This window comes from Ambystoma mexicanum, chromosome 10 (genome assembly GCF_040938575.1).
Source record: "Ambystoma mexicanum isolate Mex_15411 chromosome 10, UKY_AmexF1_1, whole genome shotgun sequence".
In the NCBI taxonomy this organism is placed as follows: domain Eukaryota; kingdom Metazoa; phylum Chordata; class Amphibia; order Caudata; family Ambystomatidae; genus Ambystoma; species Ambystoma mexicanum.
The window spans coordinates 70,131,625-70,151,113 of NC_090932.1; the positions used below are offsets into that span (position 1 = coordinate 70,131,625).

Consider the following 19,489-nt stretch of genomic DNA (forward strand, 5'->3'; position numbering starts at 1 on the left):
CGCTCTGTTCAGGATGAAGCCCGTTTGATCGGGGTGAATTATGGTCGGGAGAATGTGGGACAGCCGATTGGCCAGGATCTTGGAGTAGAGGTTAGCGTCAATTGGCTTGTATGAGGCTGGGTCTCTCGGGTCTTTCCCTGGCTTGGGTAGAAGGATTGTAGTGGATTCCTGCATTGAGGGGGTCACCAAGCCTGTCTCTTTGAATGAATTGAAGAGTGTCACCATAGTGGTGATTAGTTGAGGTTTGAATATTTTGTAAAATCTCGAGGAGAATCCGTCTGGCCCCGGGGCCCGTGTTTTAAGGGACTTGATGGCTTTGTCGATCTCCTTGTCTGTGATTGGAGCCTCTAGGCTCTCTTGTTGAGGCGGGCAGCTGTGGCAGGGCTGCCCTCCCGGCAGGTATTCCCTCTGTTCGGACTGGTCCCGAGGGGGGAGCAGTCATTACTTGGGTGAGGTGGTCCGTAGCCAGCTGTTGTTTCTCCCGCTCAGAGTAGTGCATCCTCCCTTGTGGGTCGCGGAGCCCCGTGATAGTATTATTTCGCCTTGTTTTGGCCAGTTTGGCTACGAGTAACTTGTTAGCTTTGTTATTCTTAGAGTAATAGAATTGCCTAGTCTTGGCCATTAGTTGCGCAATATGTTCCGCTTAGTGGGCCTCAAGTTTCTTTTTGGCTGTGCAGATGGACTGTTGTGTCCTGGGGGACCACCCCTTCTTCTTTTGGGCCTCCTCTGCTAATTGCAGTTCCTCCTCGAGGGCTTGCCGGGTTTGTCGTCGATTATGGTGGAATGCCACCCCTTGTGCTATCAGGGCTCCCCTGATCACTGCTTTCATGGCGTCCCAATTGTTTGCGGTGGAAGTGTCTGTAACCGGGTTTTCCTCGAGGAAGGCTTTTTTTTTATTTTTATTTTTTATTTTTTTTTTTAACTTTTTTTGTCGGCAGAGGTTCACAAGGCACAAACTTCAAGGCAACAAGCATATAAACCAGGCATAGCATAGAACATCATAATGATTACAAAATATAGTTCCGAAAGTGGTTACAGAGCATCACCATATAAAGAAGGACACAACAGAGATCACGATGCATGGATGGAGATTGGAGACAAGCCACATCCGGGCGTGTTCTCACTTTGGTTGTTGAGATACGTATTAAATTTGCTCCAGATGTTCCTGGGGCGAGATTGGGCAGGCAGCATAGTCGGGTATTCCTCCTCACAGTCCCGTGACCATGTGAGCATACCCAGCCATTTCTCAGAGGCTGGTGGGGAGGAGCGCTTCCAGCTCTGGAGTATACATTTTTTGGCAATCATGCAACTTATATTCAAAAAACATTTTCAGGCGCTTAGTTTCGTCAGTCCTCCGGACCCCAAACAGAACTGCCAAAGGATCGGAATCAATTACAGTTTCAGTTACTGCACTTAGTGTATGTAGAACACCGTCCTAAAAATCGGATAATTTGTTACAGGGCCAGAACATATGTAAGTGATCAGCATCCACTGCCCTGCAATGCGGGCAGAGGTGCACCTCAGAACGAGCAAACCCCGAAGTCCTGCGTGGAGTGTAGTAGAGCCTATTAAGAAGCTTATATTGCATGGCACGAAAACGGAAGTTGAGGGAGACTTTTTGGGTGTGGCAGCACATATCCTCCCACAATTCATCAGGTATTTCTAGGCACAGTTCAGCCGACCATCCGTCGCGCGCCCCGAGAGCCGGAGTGGGGATGATGTCTTGTAGGATTTGATACAGTGAAGAGACGACACCCCGTGCACCGCCCGAGTTAGCGATATATGCTATTGCCGGGTTATCTGGGGGCTCATCAGGAAAGGAGGGCCACATGGTGCGCTACGCGGCGTGGAGCCTCTAGTATTGAAGAGTCTCTAGGGGGGGATCTGGTGTGCCCCCGTCTCCAAGTTTGGGGATCTATGAACTTGCCTTCGGGATAGAAGTCGGATAGCGCCCGATACCGCTTTGGCCCGACACTGGGGTATCCAGCGTGGGCTCCAGGCCAGGGAAGGCCCATACGGGAAGCCATTTGTAATATGGGGAGGGCCCACTTGTCGAGTATAGCAGACGTGACCAGGCATACAGAGTCGCAGCAATGGGGTCAATTGGGGGGGGGGGATTGGGTGCATAGTGTCGATGTCGTATTAAGGACATTAAGTTGATGCCAGCGGACGCAAGCCGATCCAGTTTGACATGTGGGCGCACTGGGGAGCCAGGGTACCAATGAGTAGCATGCTGGGCCTGGGCCGAGATCCAGTATAGTGCTAGGTCCGGAGCAGCAATACCACCCCGTTTGTATGAAGTGCCATGTCAGTCCACTTCTAGCGCACTGCACCGGAGTGCCAAAGGAATTGTGCACAAAGCGTATGCAATTTGGTGAAATAAGCCCTCCCAGGCCATATGGGTATATTGCAAAAGGTGTATAAGAGCTTGCGGAGCAAAATCATTTTAATAAGAGATAGTCGGCCAGCAACGGACAACGGAAGAGTGCGCCATCGTGAAAGTTTGGTCTCAACTGTTCGTGCTACAGCTGAGTAATTATCGGCAAGCAAGGTGCGTTTAGTGAGGGATATCTGCACCCCAAGGTATCTTAACACCCTGAGTTGCTGTAGGGTAGCTTTAGTGAGCAGGAAGATCTCCGATTTGGAATAGTTAATCGTAAATCCGGAGTGGGTGCCGACGCGGGCGATGTCTCTCAGTATGCGATCTAGGTGGGTTGTGGGATCTCTGACGTATAGTAGGACATCGTCAGCATAAAGCGATATTATTTCAGGATCTTCAACCAGTCTTATTCCTTTACGCGAGTGTCGTGCACGGACAAAGTCCGCCATTGGTTCTATCACCAAAGTGAAAAGGATCGGGGAGAAGGGGCAACCCTGTCTGGTGCCCCTGAATAGCCTGAACATCTCGGATGTTAGTGAGTTAACTCGTACCCGCGCAACAGGGGAAGTGTATAATAGTTTAATGAACCATATCATGTTTGGGCCAATACCCATTGTTTCGAGGACCAGCCACATGTATTTCCAAGAGACCATATCGAAGGCCTTCTGAGCGTCCAGCGTAACCGCTACGGCCTGGACGTCTTGATCTATACGGGACATGACATTGAACAATCTCCTGATGTTATGGTAGATGGACCTGCCGGGAACAAAGCCTGCTTGGTCTTCTTGTACCAAGAGCGTCATAATAGGCAGAAAGCAATTAGCAATGATCTTTGTGTCGAGGTTCATGAGGGAGAGAGGTCTATCGGACCCGCACTCGTCATCAGGTTTACCCGGTTTGAGCAGCACTGTGATGGCCGCTTCCCGCATGGAAGGGGGAAGGTTAGAGGCACGGAGTGCCTCATTCCAGACCTCCAACAGCCGGGGGGCCAAAATAGCTATGTGCTCTTGGTAGAAGTCCGCAGTGAGGCCGTCAGCTCCCGGCGCCTTGCCTTTAGGTAAGTCTGAGATAGCCGATACTATCTCGTCTAGCGTAAACGGGGCATCCAACTGGTCCCGGGTCTGTGGGGAAATTTCCGTAGTGGGGATCTGGTCGAGGAGCTCTCGCATATGATGTTTGGTGTGCTCTACGGGCTGGGAGTAAAGGGATCTATAGAACTCGGTAAATATACCCAGTATTTGTTGGTCCGCCCATTGAGCGTCACCATTTCGATCTTTGATGGAAGTGATCTGCGTTTGGCCCAGTTCCCCCCTCACCAGTGTCGCAAGCGTTATCCTGGGTCTGTCTATCTCTCTGTATTTCCTGGCGGCCTGCGGGCGGCTGAAGTAATGAACTTCGCTGGTAGCTAGTGTGTTAAATACTTGGCGTTCATCCGAGATTTGGGCAAGAGTGGTGGGGTCAGTACCGAGGAGCAACATTGCTCCAATCTTTTCAGTTTGGCCTCAGATCGCCCAAGAGCGGCTCTAATAGCTTTTAACTCCCCAGCCTCCCGGGAGATAGACATACCCCTAATGTAAGCCTTAAAGGCCTCCCATCTAACCGCGGCAGACGTTTCCTGAAGAGAGTTAAGTTCAAAGAACGACTCAATGTCAGCTAGTATCTCAGACTTAAACGCAATGTCTTTTAGGGCTTCGGACTTAAAACGCCAGGTGCAGAGTGTTGGAATGGGAATTCCCAGTCCTAAGGACAGTGTAATTGGAGCGTGATCGGAAAATGTGCAGGGCAAAAATGTGCAGGGCAAAATGCATGTATCTTCCACCCTACCCATGACCTCTCTAGAGACCAAGAAAAAATCTATCCTGGACGAGGTATCGTGTACAGAAGAGTAATAGGTGTATTCCCTCTGCTGGGGGTGAAGTGTTCTCCAGGCGTAACAGATGTTGAGCGACTGCATGTGGCCATGCAGCCTGCGCGCCGCACCAGACAGAACTCTGGCAGCCGTGGCAGTTCTGTCCAGGACAGTGTCCAGAATAAGGTTCAGACCCCCCCACCCACCATATGATCTGCACCCCTACGAAGCCCAGCAGTATGGTAGTTACAGTGTCAAAGAATTCGGAGAATCTATGTTGGGACAGTAAGTGTTAACCAGCAGATACTCTTTATTGACCTGTGTGCAGTGTAGTATAACATAACGACCTTCAGGGTCGACATAGCTTTTATGCAGCACAAACTTGATTGATCTGTGGATCATCGTGAGAACTGCCCTGAGGCCCAACTGGGGCCAACACGTACCAAAGGTTTGAAAAAAAATAGTGCAATCGCAATGGGGTGCGCCGTTGCCGTGCGCTAGCACGCTTGGAGCCAAATGGCTCTGTTGCAAAACGAACAGTGGTGGCGGACACATGACGCAGGCCCCGCCCACGGGGCGGGTAGTCGGGGACTGCGCACGAGCACCTGCGGTTCCGAAACAAACCAAGACAGTTTCAACAGTCAAATAGTGTACATCCCTATGTCCCATATATGGGGAACGGGGCTTATCGCAGAGAGATAAAAGACCTGCATTTGAACAACAGGAAGACAGAAATTGAGGTAGGACAACAAAACAATGCAAGATTAGCTCTTGGAGTGCCTCACTAACACCCCAATAAGGATGTGCACATTAACGCTGTAGCTCGTAAGGACTGCAGGGACGTGATTCATCGCAGGCACAGAACGTTACAGTGAACAGAGCAACCTTACCAGTAACACATTGCAGATTAAGTTAAGTTCAATAAATGTCTACAATCTGTGCCATTCGCAATCAATTATCATCAACTCAGCCGTCTCCAGAAACCTGAAGCGGTATTTGCATCTCTATGAATTTCACCACCTCGTCAGGGACGGTGAAAAAGTACAGTTTGCCCTTATGGGTGAGTTTGAGCCGTGCAGGGAATAAGATGGCATATGGGACATTGCGTTCCTTGAGCATTTTCTTGATGCTGAGGAATTGACGTCTCTCCTGCTGCACCGCTGCCGAAAAGTCTGGGAAGATTCTGATAGTGTGAGACTCCAGTCGCAGCTCCCCCTTCTCCCGTGACAGGCGAAGGATGAGGTCCCTGTCACGATAATTAAGAATCTTGGCTATAATGGGTCTGGGGCTATCGCCAGGTCTGGGTCGCGGGGAAAGGGCCCGGTGAGCCCGCTCCACCGTGAAATAAGGGGAGAAGTCCGGATCACCCAGCAAGTCCTTGAGTAGTTGTTTGACTGCGTCCTCCATGCGCCCCTTCAGGGCAGTTTCAGGGACCCCAATGATGCGAAGGTTGTTTCTACGGGAGCGGGACTCCAAGTCATCGCATTTTGCCTTAACGCTCTTCATGTCGCGCGATAAGGTGGCCACAGTGTCCTGAAGTGCGTGTATCGCATCTTCATTGGTGGAGATCCGGTTTTCAGCTTCAGTAATTCTAGATCCAGCCTGGTCTACACGGGTTTTGAGTGAGGCAATGTTCGCATTAATGTCGTCAAGCTTCTCGTGAAAGGAGGCAAAGTTTTTAGCCATTGATTCTATCATGGCAGTGAGGTCTGGCGCCGCCACCCCCGGATTAGGGTTGTTGTCAAGTTCTTCCTGTGGGGGCGACGTGTGGCCCACCTGAGGCCGAGGGCCGTCTTAGTAAATTTGTCCATGGCACCCCCTTTAGCAGATACTTTGGAACGACTCGACATGGCCGGAACCAGAGGGGGGAGGTAATAAGATGAAGGGAGCGGGCTCCGGCGGCGTTAGGGGCTGCCACAGGCTCGACGAGAGCAGCCCGGCAATTTGAGAACACAGCCCCCCTCGGTCAGTCCAGCTAGTGAGTCCGGTATTGAGGAGGCCCCGTGCGCGGGGAGTCTAAATAAATAGCTCAGCCAAGTATGAGGCCAGATGGATCATCATATTCTTTATTGCGGTTCCCTTGGGGAGCGGTGTCAAGTCCGGGGAGGCTGCAGCTCCGAAGCAATGTATGGCAGGGCGGCAGAGGGAGATTCCAGCGGGAGAGGTACCCCCCTCCAGCCACGCGGCTGAAGTGTGGGTGATAGGGCAATCCGCCGTAGAGTGGCCGTGTCCCGGTGTTCCAGGGAATGGACCAAGCAATGCACACGCCGCCAGTCAGTGTCAAGGGAGAGGGTAGAAGAATTGCGGATACATGTAGGGCCCAGGTGGAGCCACCCCCTCAGCTCCTCACCTGACCGGCACCGGATCGTTGTCGAGACAGAAATCCCTTAGAAAATGGACACACCATTTAGGTTCAGCTAGGTTACAGATCAGCAGCGATGCAGGAAACCGGTCGCGACAGCGGTCCCCGCCGGTCCGCACCAAACAGCTCAGCCCAGGCCCCTCACGACCGTAGACGGGCAACCGACGTGCCACAGGCGGCCGCGGCCTAAGCCCCCAGCGGAAAGGACAGTCCGGCGGGGCCGGGACAGGAACGGACCGGCCCACGAGTGTAGTGTGTGCCCCAAGGCGCCAGGGGCAGAGCAGCCAGCAGCGAATCCGGCGGGAGGCACCCGATCAGGCCACGATGAGGACAGGGCCCGGCGGAGGCCCAAGGGCGGCCCTCAGCAAGACACAGCGGGACGAAGATCTCCGGCTCTGAGGGTCCGATTTCTCCCAAAATTCAATGTGCGGGCAGTGAAGGGATCGTAGCAGGGACATAGGATCCAAAGCAGAACCGCAGATGTCAACGGATAAAAGGCGGCTAGGCACAGAGCTCTTGCACTAGGCAGCCATTTTGCAGGCTGCTCAACAGCGCCCCCCTTCCTCGAGGAAGTTTTTGATAGTGGATGCGATTCTGTCCCTAATCGGCATGTCATTGAGAATCGGGTCGTAGAGTGACCATCTGCGTGCGGACTTGGCTCTGGGGTCTTGGGTTCGGAGTTTCATGATTATTGGAGCGTGGTCTGATGGGATTCTCAGGCCTGTGGAGACCTCGTTGGCGTATGCGAGGGTCTGGGCTGAGGTTAGGAGGAGGTCGATCCTCGAGAGTTCGGTGGACATGGGAGAAGAAGTCTCTTTCAGTAGGATGGAGCACCCGCCACGAGTCCACCACATCCATGGTTCTGAATAGGCGTAGGAGGCTGAGGGCTTGTGTGAAGTCTCCCGGGGTGGGGGGGGTGGGATTTGTCTTTGGTGGGGTCTGGCACTCCGTTGAAGTCCCCCCCCCCCGAAATTACTGTCTGGCCTTCCGTGAAGCCCGAGAGGGAGGCGCCCAGGGAGTCATAGAAATGTGCTTGTCCCGAGTTGGGAGCGTAAACTGAGATGAAGGTGAAGAGATCACCCAGTAAGAGGCATTTAACTGCCACAAAGCGGCCCTCAGGGCATGATATTGAGTCCAAGATCTGGGGCTTTAGGTCTTTCCTGAAAAGAATCGCCCCCCTTTTTGGATTCTCCCGAGGCGAAGAATTGAAGCGGGAATAGGTGGGAACGGAGGCGCCCAAAGTCAGCTCGGAGGAGGTGCGTTTCTTGGAGCATCGCCACTCCGGCATCTTCGTCTTGCAATTTCTGTAGGATCGACTTGCGTTTAGAGGGGGGGGGGGGGGAGTTCAGCCCATTAACATTTAGCGAGAGACATTGCACCGTTTGATGCTCGAGAGCCCGTGACCCCTCTGTGACATGTACCGGTTGGGGTGGGGGGGTTGGAGAATAGAGAATTAATCGCCGTCATAGGTGAAGGTGAAGTGTGTGTTGACCTGCTCTTGGGGTTTTAACAGGGGCCCCCAACGGGGTGGGGGCAACTTTTTAACTAGCGGGGTGGTCGGCATTGTGGGTGCGGCCAGACCCCTGGCCAACTGGGCCCATTGAGACATTAGGATGACTTGGGTTTCCAAGGACATAGGGATGGAGCGAACCTTGGAATGGGCATGGGCCGTGGGTGAAGCCCGCTGTGTTGGGTAGAAATAAACATTGGCTAAATCGGGAATGGCAAATCGGTGTAGAGGAAAGCTGGGTGCCCAGACCGAGGATGCGGCCATGGTTCCTGTGATGTGGTCTAGTTCATCTCCTCTTGTTTCGGGAAGCCCTCGACCATGAGGACCGTCTAGGCCGCGGAGAGGGGGCAGACTCTGGGTTCCCAGCTGCCTCTGAGGTCGTGGAGGGTGGCCCCTTTGGGGGGAGATGGGTGCATGATCTTGCTGGCATCTTCCAGGTGTCCAATTCTCTGCAAGGTCCGGTTATATGAAAATTGCAGAGCTGTTGGAAAGAGCCACCAATATCGGACCTGACGCTCTTGAAGGAAGATGGCTAGCGGTCAGAGTGCTCTTCTCCTCTGGAGAGTTAGAAGCGAAAGATCTTAGTAGATCTGGAGAGGCAAGCCCTGAAATGAAATCTCGTCTTGGGAGCGACTGGTGGCTGAGATGGCCTCTTTCGTGGAGAAGAAATGGACCCTGGTGATGACATCTGGTGGGAGGTCCGAGTCAACCCCCCCCGGCGCGGGCGCAGCCTGTGGGTGCAGTCAAGAAGTAATAGGGAATTGTCCAGGTCTGGGAGCAGGGCTTGAAGTCCCCCACGTATTCCGCTAGTTTGATGTCCGGAACTGAAGATGGTATACCCCGGATCCGAAGGTTGTTGCGGCGGGCCCTATTTTCCAAATCTTCTTGCTTGTACTCCAGGATTTCGTACTTGTCTTAAAGGGCTCTCACTGCTTGTTGGATCTCACCCAGCGTTGTTGCCTGATCCTGGGAGCGGTCCTCGAACTCCCCCAGCCTTTGCTCCACCTCAGTTACTCTGTGGTCGGTTTGTTCCAGTTTGGTGGAGAGTTCTGTCATGCAGGACCTGAATTTGGCTTTAATATCTGCCATGAATGCTAGTAGGTCCCCTCTGATGGCCGGGGGATTGCCTCCCTCTTGATGGACCTGTGCGGTGGGCCTGGCAAGGTCGGGTTTTTTCCCCTTGTCCGGCGCTGTAAGCATGTTGACTGTCCCCTGTTTTTTTTTTGCTTGCGTTTGATTGTTTGGACATAGTTATGGGACGTGAGGCAGCAGGTGAGACAGGGGAGCCGCTTAGTGTTCCACCTCGTAGATGCCGTTTGGCGCTCGAGCGAGATGATTCTGGAGACTGCTGGCGTGGGTCTCCCGGGAGAAGGAGACGGAATCTGAGTGGAGAGGTGGGCCGGGGCACCCCAGGATGTAGGAATCCGGTGGAAGTGCTGCTTTTTAGGAAAGGTGTGGGCCTGTGGCAGAGAGGTGGCTGGCTGGCTGGTGGCGTGGGCCGGGGCGCCCCATGAGCCAGGAAAGCAGGCCGTGTGATCCGCCCGCGCCCTCTGCTGCGGGCCGGCGAAGAGAAGGTCCGGAGAAACCTCTAGGGCCGCCGGGCCGGGGGGAGGATGGCGTGCAACGGTTGTGCCGCGGTCTCCCCTGGTGGGGGGGGGCCAGGCCCGGTGTGGTCTGACCCCCACTTCAAGCCCCCTAGCGGGCCCTACCTGAGTGTGCGCTGCCCAAGCCACCTCCGCTGCAGGTGCTGGTGCCGATTCTCCCGCTGGGAGGGAGCCGAGTCCCATGTTGGCAGCGAGCCGGCGCGGGGAAAGCTGCGTGCTGCCGTGACGGTCGCCTCTGGGAAGCCGTGTTGTGCGGGGGTGATATTAGAGTACCACCCCCTCAGTCCGGAGACTAGCAGCAGGGGATCTCCGGATCTTGATCGTCGAGGGCGGGCGGCGCACTGTGAGCCCCGCGGGGCCTTCAAGGGGTTATGGGAATCCTCCTCGCCGCTTCTGCTCTCTCGCCGAAGGCGCGTCCGCCATCTTGGATTTTCAGAGCCATTCTGTGCTATGCTGCTTCATGCGATTACTGGGACCAGCGAGAACGTTAAGCTCTCAAATTCGGGCTGTGGATGCCATGGTCGTTGCGACTGTCCTGGGTGTTAGCAGGGCCCCGGCTGAAGGTCGGGAAGCCGCATATTTTTGAAATTACGGCGGGCTTCTCACGGGCAGCCTCAAGGGAGCAGCCACATCGATGTGCTCCAAGCTACGCCCCCCGAGCAAGCCCATTCTTAACACCTGGGCTTCCCTCCTCTGTCTCCAGTCATCTCCAGTCTCCTCCCCTCATAAATATTGTGTAGCTATGGGACTTCCCTGGCGTAAGGTCGTATACCTTTCTCTGTCTTCTGCGGTTTCACTTCTCCTCCGCAGGCCATCCTCCTCGTCCCAGGTGAAGGTGAGATTTTCTTTTTTCATTTGAAGGACAAGTGTTTTGCTTTTCAAAAAGTGTGTGTGTGTGTGTGTGTGTGTGTGTGTATATATATATATATATATATATATATATATATATATATATATATATATATATATATATACTTTTTTTTTTTCCAATACACTGAATGAAAAACCTTGAATGCGAGGAGGCAATGATTCACACATACACGCGCTAGGCTTTATGGTAAGCCGGCTCTTATACGGCCTTTTATTCATCAAAAGCATACATAAATGAATAAATGCAACAATAATAAGTGAATAAAAGAAGTCTAAAGAAAATGCATCAAAGTTGACGCAGCTTTAAGGAATGCCCTCATCTCGCCAGAATCCCTGAAAAGCCCCAAGAACAGCTAGGCGGAAAGACTTTGGCAGCCAACGGGCATGGAGCAAGTCCCCTACCCCTTCCAAGTAAAGTGTTCTGCCTGACCAGTCCAGTGTCCTGTGTTTTAAGCCCCCTGTAAAATCGGGGTGGCACCTTCTAGAAACCTCTGGCCGGAGTCTCTACTCGTTAGTAATTTGTACTCCGTTTTGACACTGCCAATGGTAACCTCATCAGGTACCAGCTGGCACTGCTTATCCCAGCCTCTTTGGTCACTGTGTCCTTGGATTCGCAATGCAAACTAACATAAGCATTCAATAACATTGGAATAGTGTGAACGATGCTGAAAATACGTTTATAGTTCACAGCAAGGGCAGATTGCACTGGGGCATGAATCAAATGTCCATAATGGCTCAGAGCGCACCAGAGTGCACTGCGCACTGGCGCCATGTTTTAATTCCGAGCATTGCAACGAGCCAGTTTACAATAATACATACTGCTACTTTCCTCATTCTTCACTTGATGGATTTGAAGAGGTATTGTTGGAATGTCCTTTAGGTAGTTCCACACAGAGATCTTGTCCCCTAAGGGGGAGTCTCTCCCGGTGAAGCCCTGCATGCCTCTAACCCTAGGGAGAGTTTTGAGGAGCAGGCTCACCTACCTATCCTCGCAGGCCCCGCCCTAACCCCACCCTTGCTCTTGCGGAGAATAGACAAATTCCCACGTTTCGTCACAAAATCCACTAGACTAACTTTATGTAAGCTTGCAATGCACGTTTACACATTACTACAGGGTTTGAAATTGAGGAGAGCTGGGAGCTATTTAGCGTCTGGTTCTAGCATAATAGAGCCTGGTTAGCTTGATACCAACAGCTACCAGGAGCTACTTTTGGCTCCTATGGCCAACGGGTGCATTCCACACACATATATATGTGACATTAACTTTGAATACTTGAGAATGTTAATAAAGAAGCATTAGAACACATCCAATACACGTTTTAAATACAGTGGTTCATACAAAATGGACAACAAGTAAAGAAGCATCTCTGGAAGCTCCTGGTTCCCCTGCGGTAGCTCCCATCTACATGGGGATGCCTGACACACAGGAACTGGTATGGGCTCCTGCTCATCGAATCTCAATTTCGAACCCTGTTACTACGTGATTCAGGTAGTGGTTGTGAAACAATTGCATTATTGATGTTTCCTGTTCCTCCTACAGAATATCTTAATCCAACTTGTATACAGGTATCGAATTACCTTTTAAGTTGTTTTGCACAGCAAAATAAAATGCCTATACTAATAGCCCTCTTTTTAAAACTAACAATAACGCTCAACCAGAGCTGATCATGCGAGGTTGCAAGCTACTTGCCAGACATAACCAGTTCCTCACGCCCGCAATTCTCCACATATAGACAGCAAGCAATTTACTTGCCAAGAGGCAGTTTATCACTAGCCAGTGACTAGTGTAAAGTTTGAGGCCTTCTGGCCATCCACCAACATTGACACTAAATCTCAACACGAGTCCAGCTTGCTGAGGCTTTTCAAACTGAGGCCAGCATACATTGAGTTGCAATAGTCCATTCTAGATCATGGCAAATCTTGAATAAAAACTCGGATGTTATGTTTCTTCTAAGGGTGTGTTGCTTCTGAAGAAATGCTTGACCAAAATGGATGTGTGGATGCCCACAGGCTGCACTTGGCTACAGGTAGTGGAACTATGCTCAGTTTGGCAGTCGTGGTGTATGGTCATTGTATGATTTGTTCACCAGTCTGTGCTTCGGTACATCACTTCATGCCAGATATTTGTCCCTCGTACTGGTTTAGGTATACTAATGCAGTCCCTAAACTTGTTTGCCGCTGACAAGAGACAGCTGTTTCCAATACAGGGATGACTGAAGTATAGTTGGACCAATCTACTGTTGTAATTAACTTATTCATCTGAGTGCGGTTGTTTCTTTCCTGCAGTCTAAAAGATGATGATAGTGGGGACCATGAGCAGAATGAAGAAAACTGCACACAGAAAAACGGTGAGAAGGAAAAAACTGAGAAGGACAAGAACCAGAGCAGCTCAAAGAGAAAGGTAAGCCCTGGACCATCTTGCCCTTCAAGAACTTTGGGTGCCTGCAGAAAACATTCCTGGTTTAGTTTTTACCTTTACTTCCTGAACAATGTGTGAGGGGACAGATCTGAGAGGAGGACACAAAGTTACAATTTTGTCAACATTTTCATGTTTATTAAAAATAAAAGGGGGATGGGATGAAGGCCCATCTGTCCCTATCCTAACAAGAATCTTCCTGCCTATCAAACCAAAGCTATAGAAAATTGGCCTTGTGTCCAAATGTATCTGATCCTCACACTAAAACGTGTAAGGTAAATGTCTGTTTTCAGTTCAACAAAAATGTGTAAAAGTTCACAAGTATGATTCCAAGCAATCCTTGCGTCCAAGATTTGACTCTTTCCCTGACTCAATTAAGGAAGACTTTTGAAAGAGTTCTGTTCCAACAATATTCTATTCAGTTAAACAAAACATGTTTTTCATCTAACACTTCCCTCAAACTGGCAAAGTAAATGTCTCTTCCATAGAACACTTGTTCAAACCGAAAGCAACTGTTTCTCTTATGAAATATTCTTCTCAAGATGTCAGAATGATTACTTAGGAGGATGTAACTACAGTCTTTTCCATAGAAGAGTTTTCTCAAGATGTTGAGTGTTTCTTTCATAGAAGGTTTTTCTTAGGTTTCCTCATAGAACACTTTTGGCAGAATGGCTAAACAAATGTCTCTTGTTGTACAATAGTTTGTCAGGATGATAAAGTAAATGTTTTCTTTACACAACACTTTATTTCCTAGTTTACTCGTCTGTCAGGAATAGTTGTCACTCTTCACAATTGCTACTTTCCTGGTTTACTCTCTTGCCAGGAATGGTTTCTACTTCACACAGCTGTTGATGTCTCTCTCTCTGCTTGTGGCGATCTTTGTTCCAGGTTTCTACACATCGATATCCATGGAAACCATGCATCTTAGAGCCTTGAAACATGGTTTTCGTGGTCCCATATCACAGGTTTTGTTCCTCGTGTCGAGACCGTTGCTTCTATAACCACATTGATGTTTGGCCGATTTCAGGCAACCGTCTCATGTGTGAAAGTGCAGAAATATGGGTAAAGGTGTGGGGTGTCCAAAGTTATGTAGCCAATAATGTCTGGAGTATCCTAGGAGGTGACTATGCCGATTGGTGCAACGGTGTGGAATTGTATAAGGAACAATGCTTTGCCAAGCCACAAGAAAAATTCGACTTTTGCTGAAATACTTGGAACGGTGTGGGGGTGTCCAAATGTCATGTAGCCAGTGTTGTCCAGAGGGTCCTAACGGGTAACTATACAAAATTTGGTGCAGATTGGTGAAATGGTGTGCAATTGTATAAGGAAAAGCGATTCACCATGCCACAAACAAAACCACTCCTTTTCACCTTTATAAATCTAGTTCGATAGATGGATGACAAAAAGCTCCATAATCTAAAGATAATAGCAGTAATGGATTACGTCTTCGAGCATAGCATGGAGAAATGTGAAACCTCTGTGAAAGGAAGTTTACACAAGATGCAGTCCCCATAAAAGGCAGTCTCCCTGACACCTCTTGAAAACCATCTTGGCTAGTTCGGTTGCACATATGGATACACTGCAAATGCTGCACAGACAAGTAAAGTAAAAAGCGACCGATGTGCTTTTGCGCCCACTATATAATTTCTCCGAATTTGCCAGATGGTCTTGGATAAACCTTTGTGTTCCCAAAAACGTATCTTAAAAAATAACAATTCTGTACCATTTATTATCCTAGAACAATTCAAACAACAAATCTCAGTATTGTGTTGTTAGTCAAAATCTTTTTCTAAAATTCGGTACTATTGATTGTCATGGAACAGTTTGCACAGCTAATCGTATTGTTTGCCGACATGTGTTTCGACCGAAAGGACTTTTTCCAAGGTATGAGTTCCCACAGTGTCCTGTCCTATACTAGTGCTGGTTCAAGGATGTCGTGGAGTCTTGAATTGGAGAAAATAAAGTCATACACTATTTGTAAGTCCTTTTGATGTTGGTTTTCTAATGCTAATAATAACACTCTTGTGTTTTTGTCAAAAAGGGTGTCCACATTACTAAAGATTGGGGATGCATTACATCCAAGCTATTTTTCAGCAAAGAAACAGCAGTTTGCTCTTTACTCTATGAAAGAAAGGTGACCTGTGAGCAGTTTGAGACCTATTGGCATACCTTTTAGAAATTATGCAGAAGTATTTATTTACAATATCATCCAGCTAAAGAATATACTGTTTTGTGAAAATCCAAAACGCTGTCCTGCACTTCCTCATTCAAATATGTTTTCTTAAGCCAAGCTTGCCCTCTTTCTTTACTCTTTCAAAATGTTTTTCTGTATAAACAAGTACAATTAGGTATCTGCATTTCTTATAATGCATGGTTGCAGCATCTACTAGTTCATACGAGGTGCTTGACATTTGACAAAATTCCATCCCATCTGCCAAGACGTAATTTATTAATTTTTTTTAAATCTCGATTTTCATGGGAGAAGTTTCTTTTTACATCTGCACGAACAGCTTGTATGTTATAACAGCTTTTGAGTTTGACTGTAGCAATATGAATACAAATTAAGCTAATATGTATTGTCTGTGAATTAATAGTTTGCCATTGTCAAAGTGAGAAACTTTTAGTTTTAGAAACCGTTTGCTGCTACCACTCAGGACCTAGCTGGTGGGAGTGTGAGAGAAGATGGATTTTGTTTTTAAACATGTATCTGTTGCTAACAGACTATTGCATTATGCACTAAATTCCTGATTGCCTCTTGTTACAATCTGTTAGAACTGGTCCAAACCTTCAGAAGGTATTGTGAGAAACCTAACTGTATTCTTCCACCTACTCCCCTTTGATCTTCCATTCAGGTGGCCAGGTAAGGGCTATCACTTTTGATCCTGACCTTGGGGGTGAACAAGCGAGGGAGGATTACCTTAGTCGAGGGTCACAGGGTATTGGGAGGAGATTACCCGAGGGCGAGATTAGGTATTTCCCCCATTCACAATTATACACCAACCCGCTATCCCTCAGCATTAATAGGTTATTTTCAATCAAACCCCATCTCCCCCTACCCCATTTCCAATAGGTACTGGGTCGAAAAAGAGGCGATCATGAGAAATGAAGATTACCAATAGAAACAACATAGGAATAAAAAGGCGGGCCAACCGTATAACAACTTTGAATTATCCCACTAATAGTTGTGCAAGCTCAGGCACTTTATTCTGACTCTTTACACCAGTATAAAAGATGTGGTTCTGCCAAAGAGTATGAGCGAGCTGCAGCTGGGACCAGGAGAGCCAAGGAGCAAGGAGCTGCAGTTTGAGAAACCTGGAGACCCTGGAGATGAGCAGCATGCTGAGACGCTGGACCTGTGTTTTTGAGGGGTGCAGCATGGCTAGGAAGATTACTCCAGAGGGCCGGCGTGAGGTAGACTGCAACCTGCTGGCCTAGCCCAGAGAAATGCTGGTTCCCTTGGGACGTGTGCCAGTTGCAAGGGTGCCTGAGGGGCAGGTGATGATACCCTGACCTCGACCCAGTGTATCCTGAGGAAACCGCTTGCCAGCGCCACGGCTTCCTGGTGAGTGTTGTGGAAGTGAAGCTAGAAACTTTGGAGCGTGTAGATGGCTGGAGCAGTATCACGTAATGCTATCCCTGGAGATAATTTTGTTGTGCAAAATATCGCCATTATCAGTGCGCCCCCTCGCACTCCGACACACATCGCCAGCCAGCCCCTATAAATCACTGTGACACATAGCGCAGATGTTTATTTTTACCCCTAGCACTTTGACAGTAATGCATCAAAGGAAAGAAATTCGCCTCAGGAAATAAAGTGCTTCAAATGTTATTTTTATCTTTCTCACACGCCAGCACTTCAAAAGAGACAAAACCGCCTCAGAAAGTAATGTGCTTCAAAACATGTTTGTTTCTTTTTCTCACACACAAACTGGATTGGATGTATTTCCGGCCACTCCGCAACTGCGACACAGCTAAAAAAACGAATGAAAGTCAGTTTTAAAATAAAGGATCGGTGGAAATACAACAGGAAAACGTTCTACTTGACGTGAATCTGTTTTGTAAGTAGCAAAGTTCTATTGCTTTTCAATGACGTGGACATTTGCAGACTGAACTGCTGCATTGGGAAATATTGAAAATGGAGAAAAAAATAATATACATATAATATATTTTCTATATCCATGGGTTTACCAAATGTTTCATATTCTCTGCTTCCCTAAAAGAAAACCTTTCGAAATTACTATTTATATAGGACAGGCTCGCCTTAATATGAATTTGATTCTCGTTCTGTGCCAAGCCTGCTCCTCGTCAGTTTCTTCCCTTAAAGGGATGGTTTGCCCAAAACTTTTTATTTCAAAAATGGGTAGGCAATATTAAAAAAAGTCGATTGGCAATTTTTTTTCCAAGTCCCTATGTAAAATTTTGAGCAAATCAAGCTCAAAGAAAGCACATGGGGGCATCCATTTTGTGAAATGGATGCCCGCCGCTGTGCTCGCTTTGCCTTTTGCGGCACTAATGAAGGAAAAGCCAGCCAGCTGTAGTAAACAAAAGCTACCACTGGGTGGCTTTTCCTTCATTGGTGCTGTACGTGGAGGATGGGGACCGGAGACTACAGGCAGAAAAGCTGCAGCTGCATCTCGGTAAGTGCTATTTTTTTTTTTTTTAAATGAGCACTAGCTGCGTTTTTTTCCGGGCTGGAGGAGCCCGGAAAACTTAGAAATAAAACCACAGCTTTAAAAACGTTGTATTTATGTTTGCGGTAGCTTTTGAAGCGACCGCAAACATAAATAAGTTATTGTATTTGAAAACGCTGCGGTTTTTCCTTCTAAGTTTCTCGGGCTTCTCCGGCTCGGAGGAGCCTGAGAAACTCGGAAAGAAAAACCGCAGCATTTTCAAACACAACCGCGTTGTGTTTCTGCCTGCCGTGGCTATCACTTTGGGTCTCCGGTGCTCCCCCAGGAGAGCACCGGAGACCCAAAGTGAAAGCAAAGGCAGGCAGAAACACAACACGGTTGTGTTTACATGCCGCGGTGTTCTGCCTACAGCTGATCTCCCATTTGGGGCTCTCGGGCTCCCCACCGGGGCCCCGAGAGCCCCAAATGGGAAATGCTAAATGCTGCAGTGTTTCTGCCTAAATCTGCTTTCCCATTTGGGACTCTAGTCAGTATGTGCACATGCATGATTACGGCGTCAAATAACCATAATGTACATACATGACAAATAGCCATACGTGCACAGATGCCTAAAGTACAGTGTAGGTTAGCAGAAGCAGAGGTCATGTAGAGGCCTAAGGAGGTAGAGGTGTAGGTCGTCAATTAGGTGTCGTTGGTATGGTGCATGCATGGTGTCCCAGCAACTTGCCAAAGGTTGATGGATCAGATTCTCCAGCCTTATTCAGAGTTTTACGGGGCATACATCGAAGACATTGTAATCTACAGTCCAACCTGGGAAGACCATTTATACCATCTATACACTAGAAAGAGCCTTAAAATGGGATTAACAGCCAACCCAAGAAAATGCAAGTTGGCCCAAACTGCCCTGAAATACCTCTTTTTTTTTTTTGTTGGAAATGGCAGCGTTCAACCTCAAGAGGAAAAGGTTAAGGCTGTCTTTGAATCCCCTATGCCCAAAACTAAAACGATTTAAGATCTTTTCTAGGGTTAATTGGGTATTATCTGAGATGCATACCTAACTTTTCCAGTAAAACTGCCAGACTGACCGACAAACTACGAAGTGCAGAACCCCAGAAACTTAAATGGGATGAAGAGGAAATATCAGGCCCTCGGACGAACACTGTCAAAGCCCTATTCTCAAGGTAGCAGACTTTTCTAAGATTTTATATTACAGAGTGACGCTGCTTTGACTGGTTTAGGTGCAGTGTTATCTCGAAACCATGACCGGCTATTCATACCTGACTCTTTACACCAGTATAAAAAGAGTATGCGCCAGCTGGAGTTGTTGCTGGGCCAAGGAGCAGGGAGCTTCAGTGGGAAAAGCCTAGAGAGTCAGGAGGAGAGCGGCATGCCGAGACTCTGGCCTGGTGAGTTTCGAGGGGCTGCAGCGTGGTTAGCGAGCCGTGTCTCCAGAGAGCCGGAGTGAGGCACACTGCGACCTGCTAGCCAAGCCCAGAGAAATGCTCATTCCCTTTGGACGTGTGCCGGTCCCACAGGTGTTTGAGGGGCAGGTGGTGAGACCCTGACCTCGACCCAGTGTATCACGAGGTGATCGCTCGTCAGCGATGCGCATCCCAGTGAGTTTCGGGGTAAAATGAAGATGTGAACTCTGGAGCTGCGGGTGGCTGGAGCAGGAGTGGGAGCAGACAAGATTTGCAAGCGCCACAAACGTGCAGAAAGAAAGAGGGAAAGTAAAGAAAGCAGAGAGCAAGAGAAAGAAAAGCATAAAGAAAGTTGCGCTAGGCGGGCAGAAGTAGAGAGAAGTAAGAGGAAAGTGAACTGTAAAGAATGTATGGGAAAAGGGTGTGAGCGACCCGACGGACTGGAA

General features: G+C 48.8%; 1 protein-coding gene across 9 annotated transcripts in view; it reads left to right on the plus strand.

Annotated features, from left to right (window-relative positions):
• EIF4E2 (eukaryotic translation initiation factor 4E family member 2) overlaps positions 1-19,489 on the plus strand; it is a 265,342-nt gene that overhangs the window by 40,991 nt on the left and 204,862 nt on the right. For all 9 annotated transcript variants that reach the window (XR_011275971.1, XM_069617530.1, XM_069617531.1 and 6 more), the window contains exon 2: positions 12,862-12,976. Coding sequence is in view for 8 of the 9 variants with exons in the window: in XM_069617530.1 (XP_069473631.1) it covers positions 12,862-12,976 (115 nt within the window). In the remaining variant the exon portion in view is untranslated. The remainder of the gene's footprint in view (positions 1-12,861; positions 12,977-19,489) is intronic.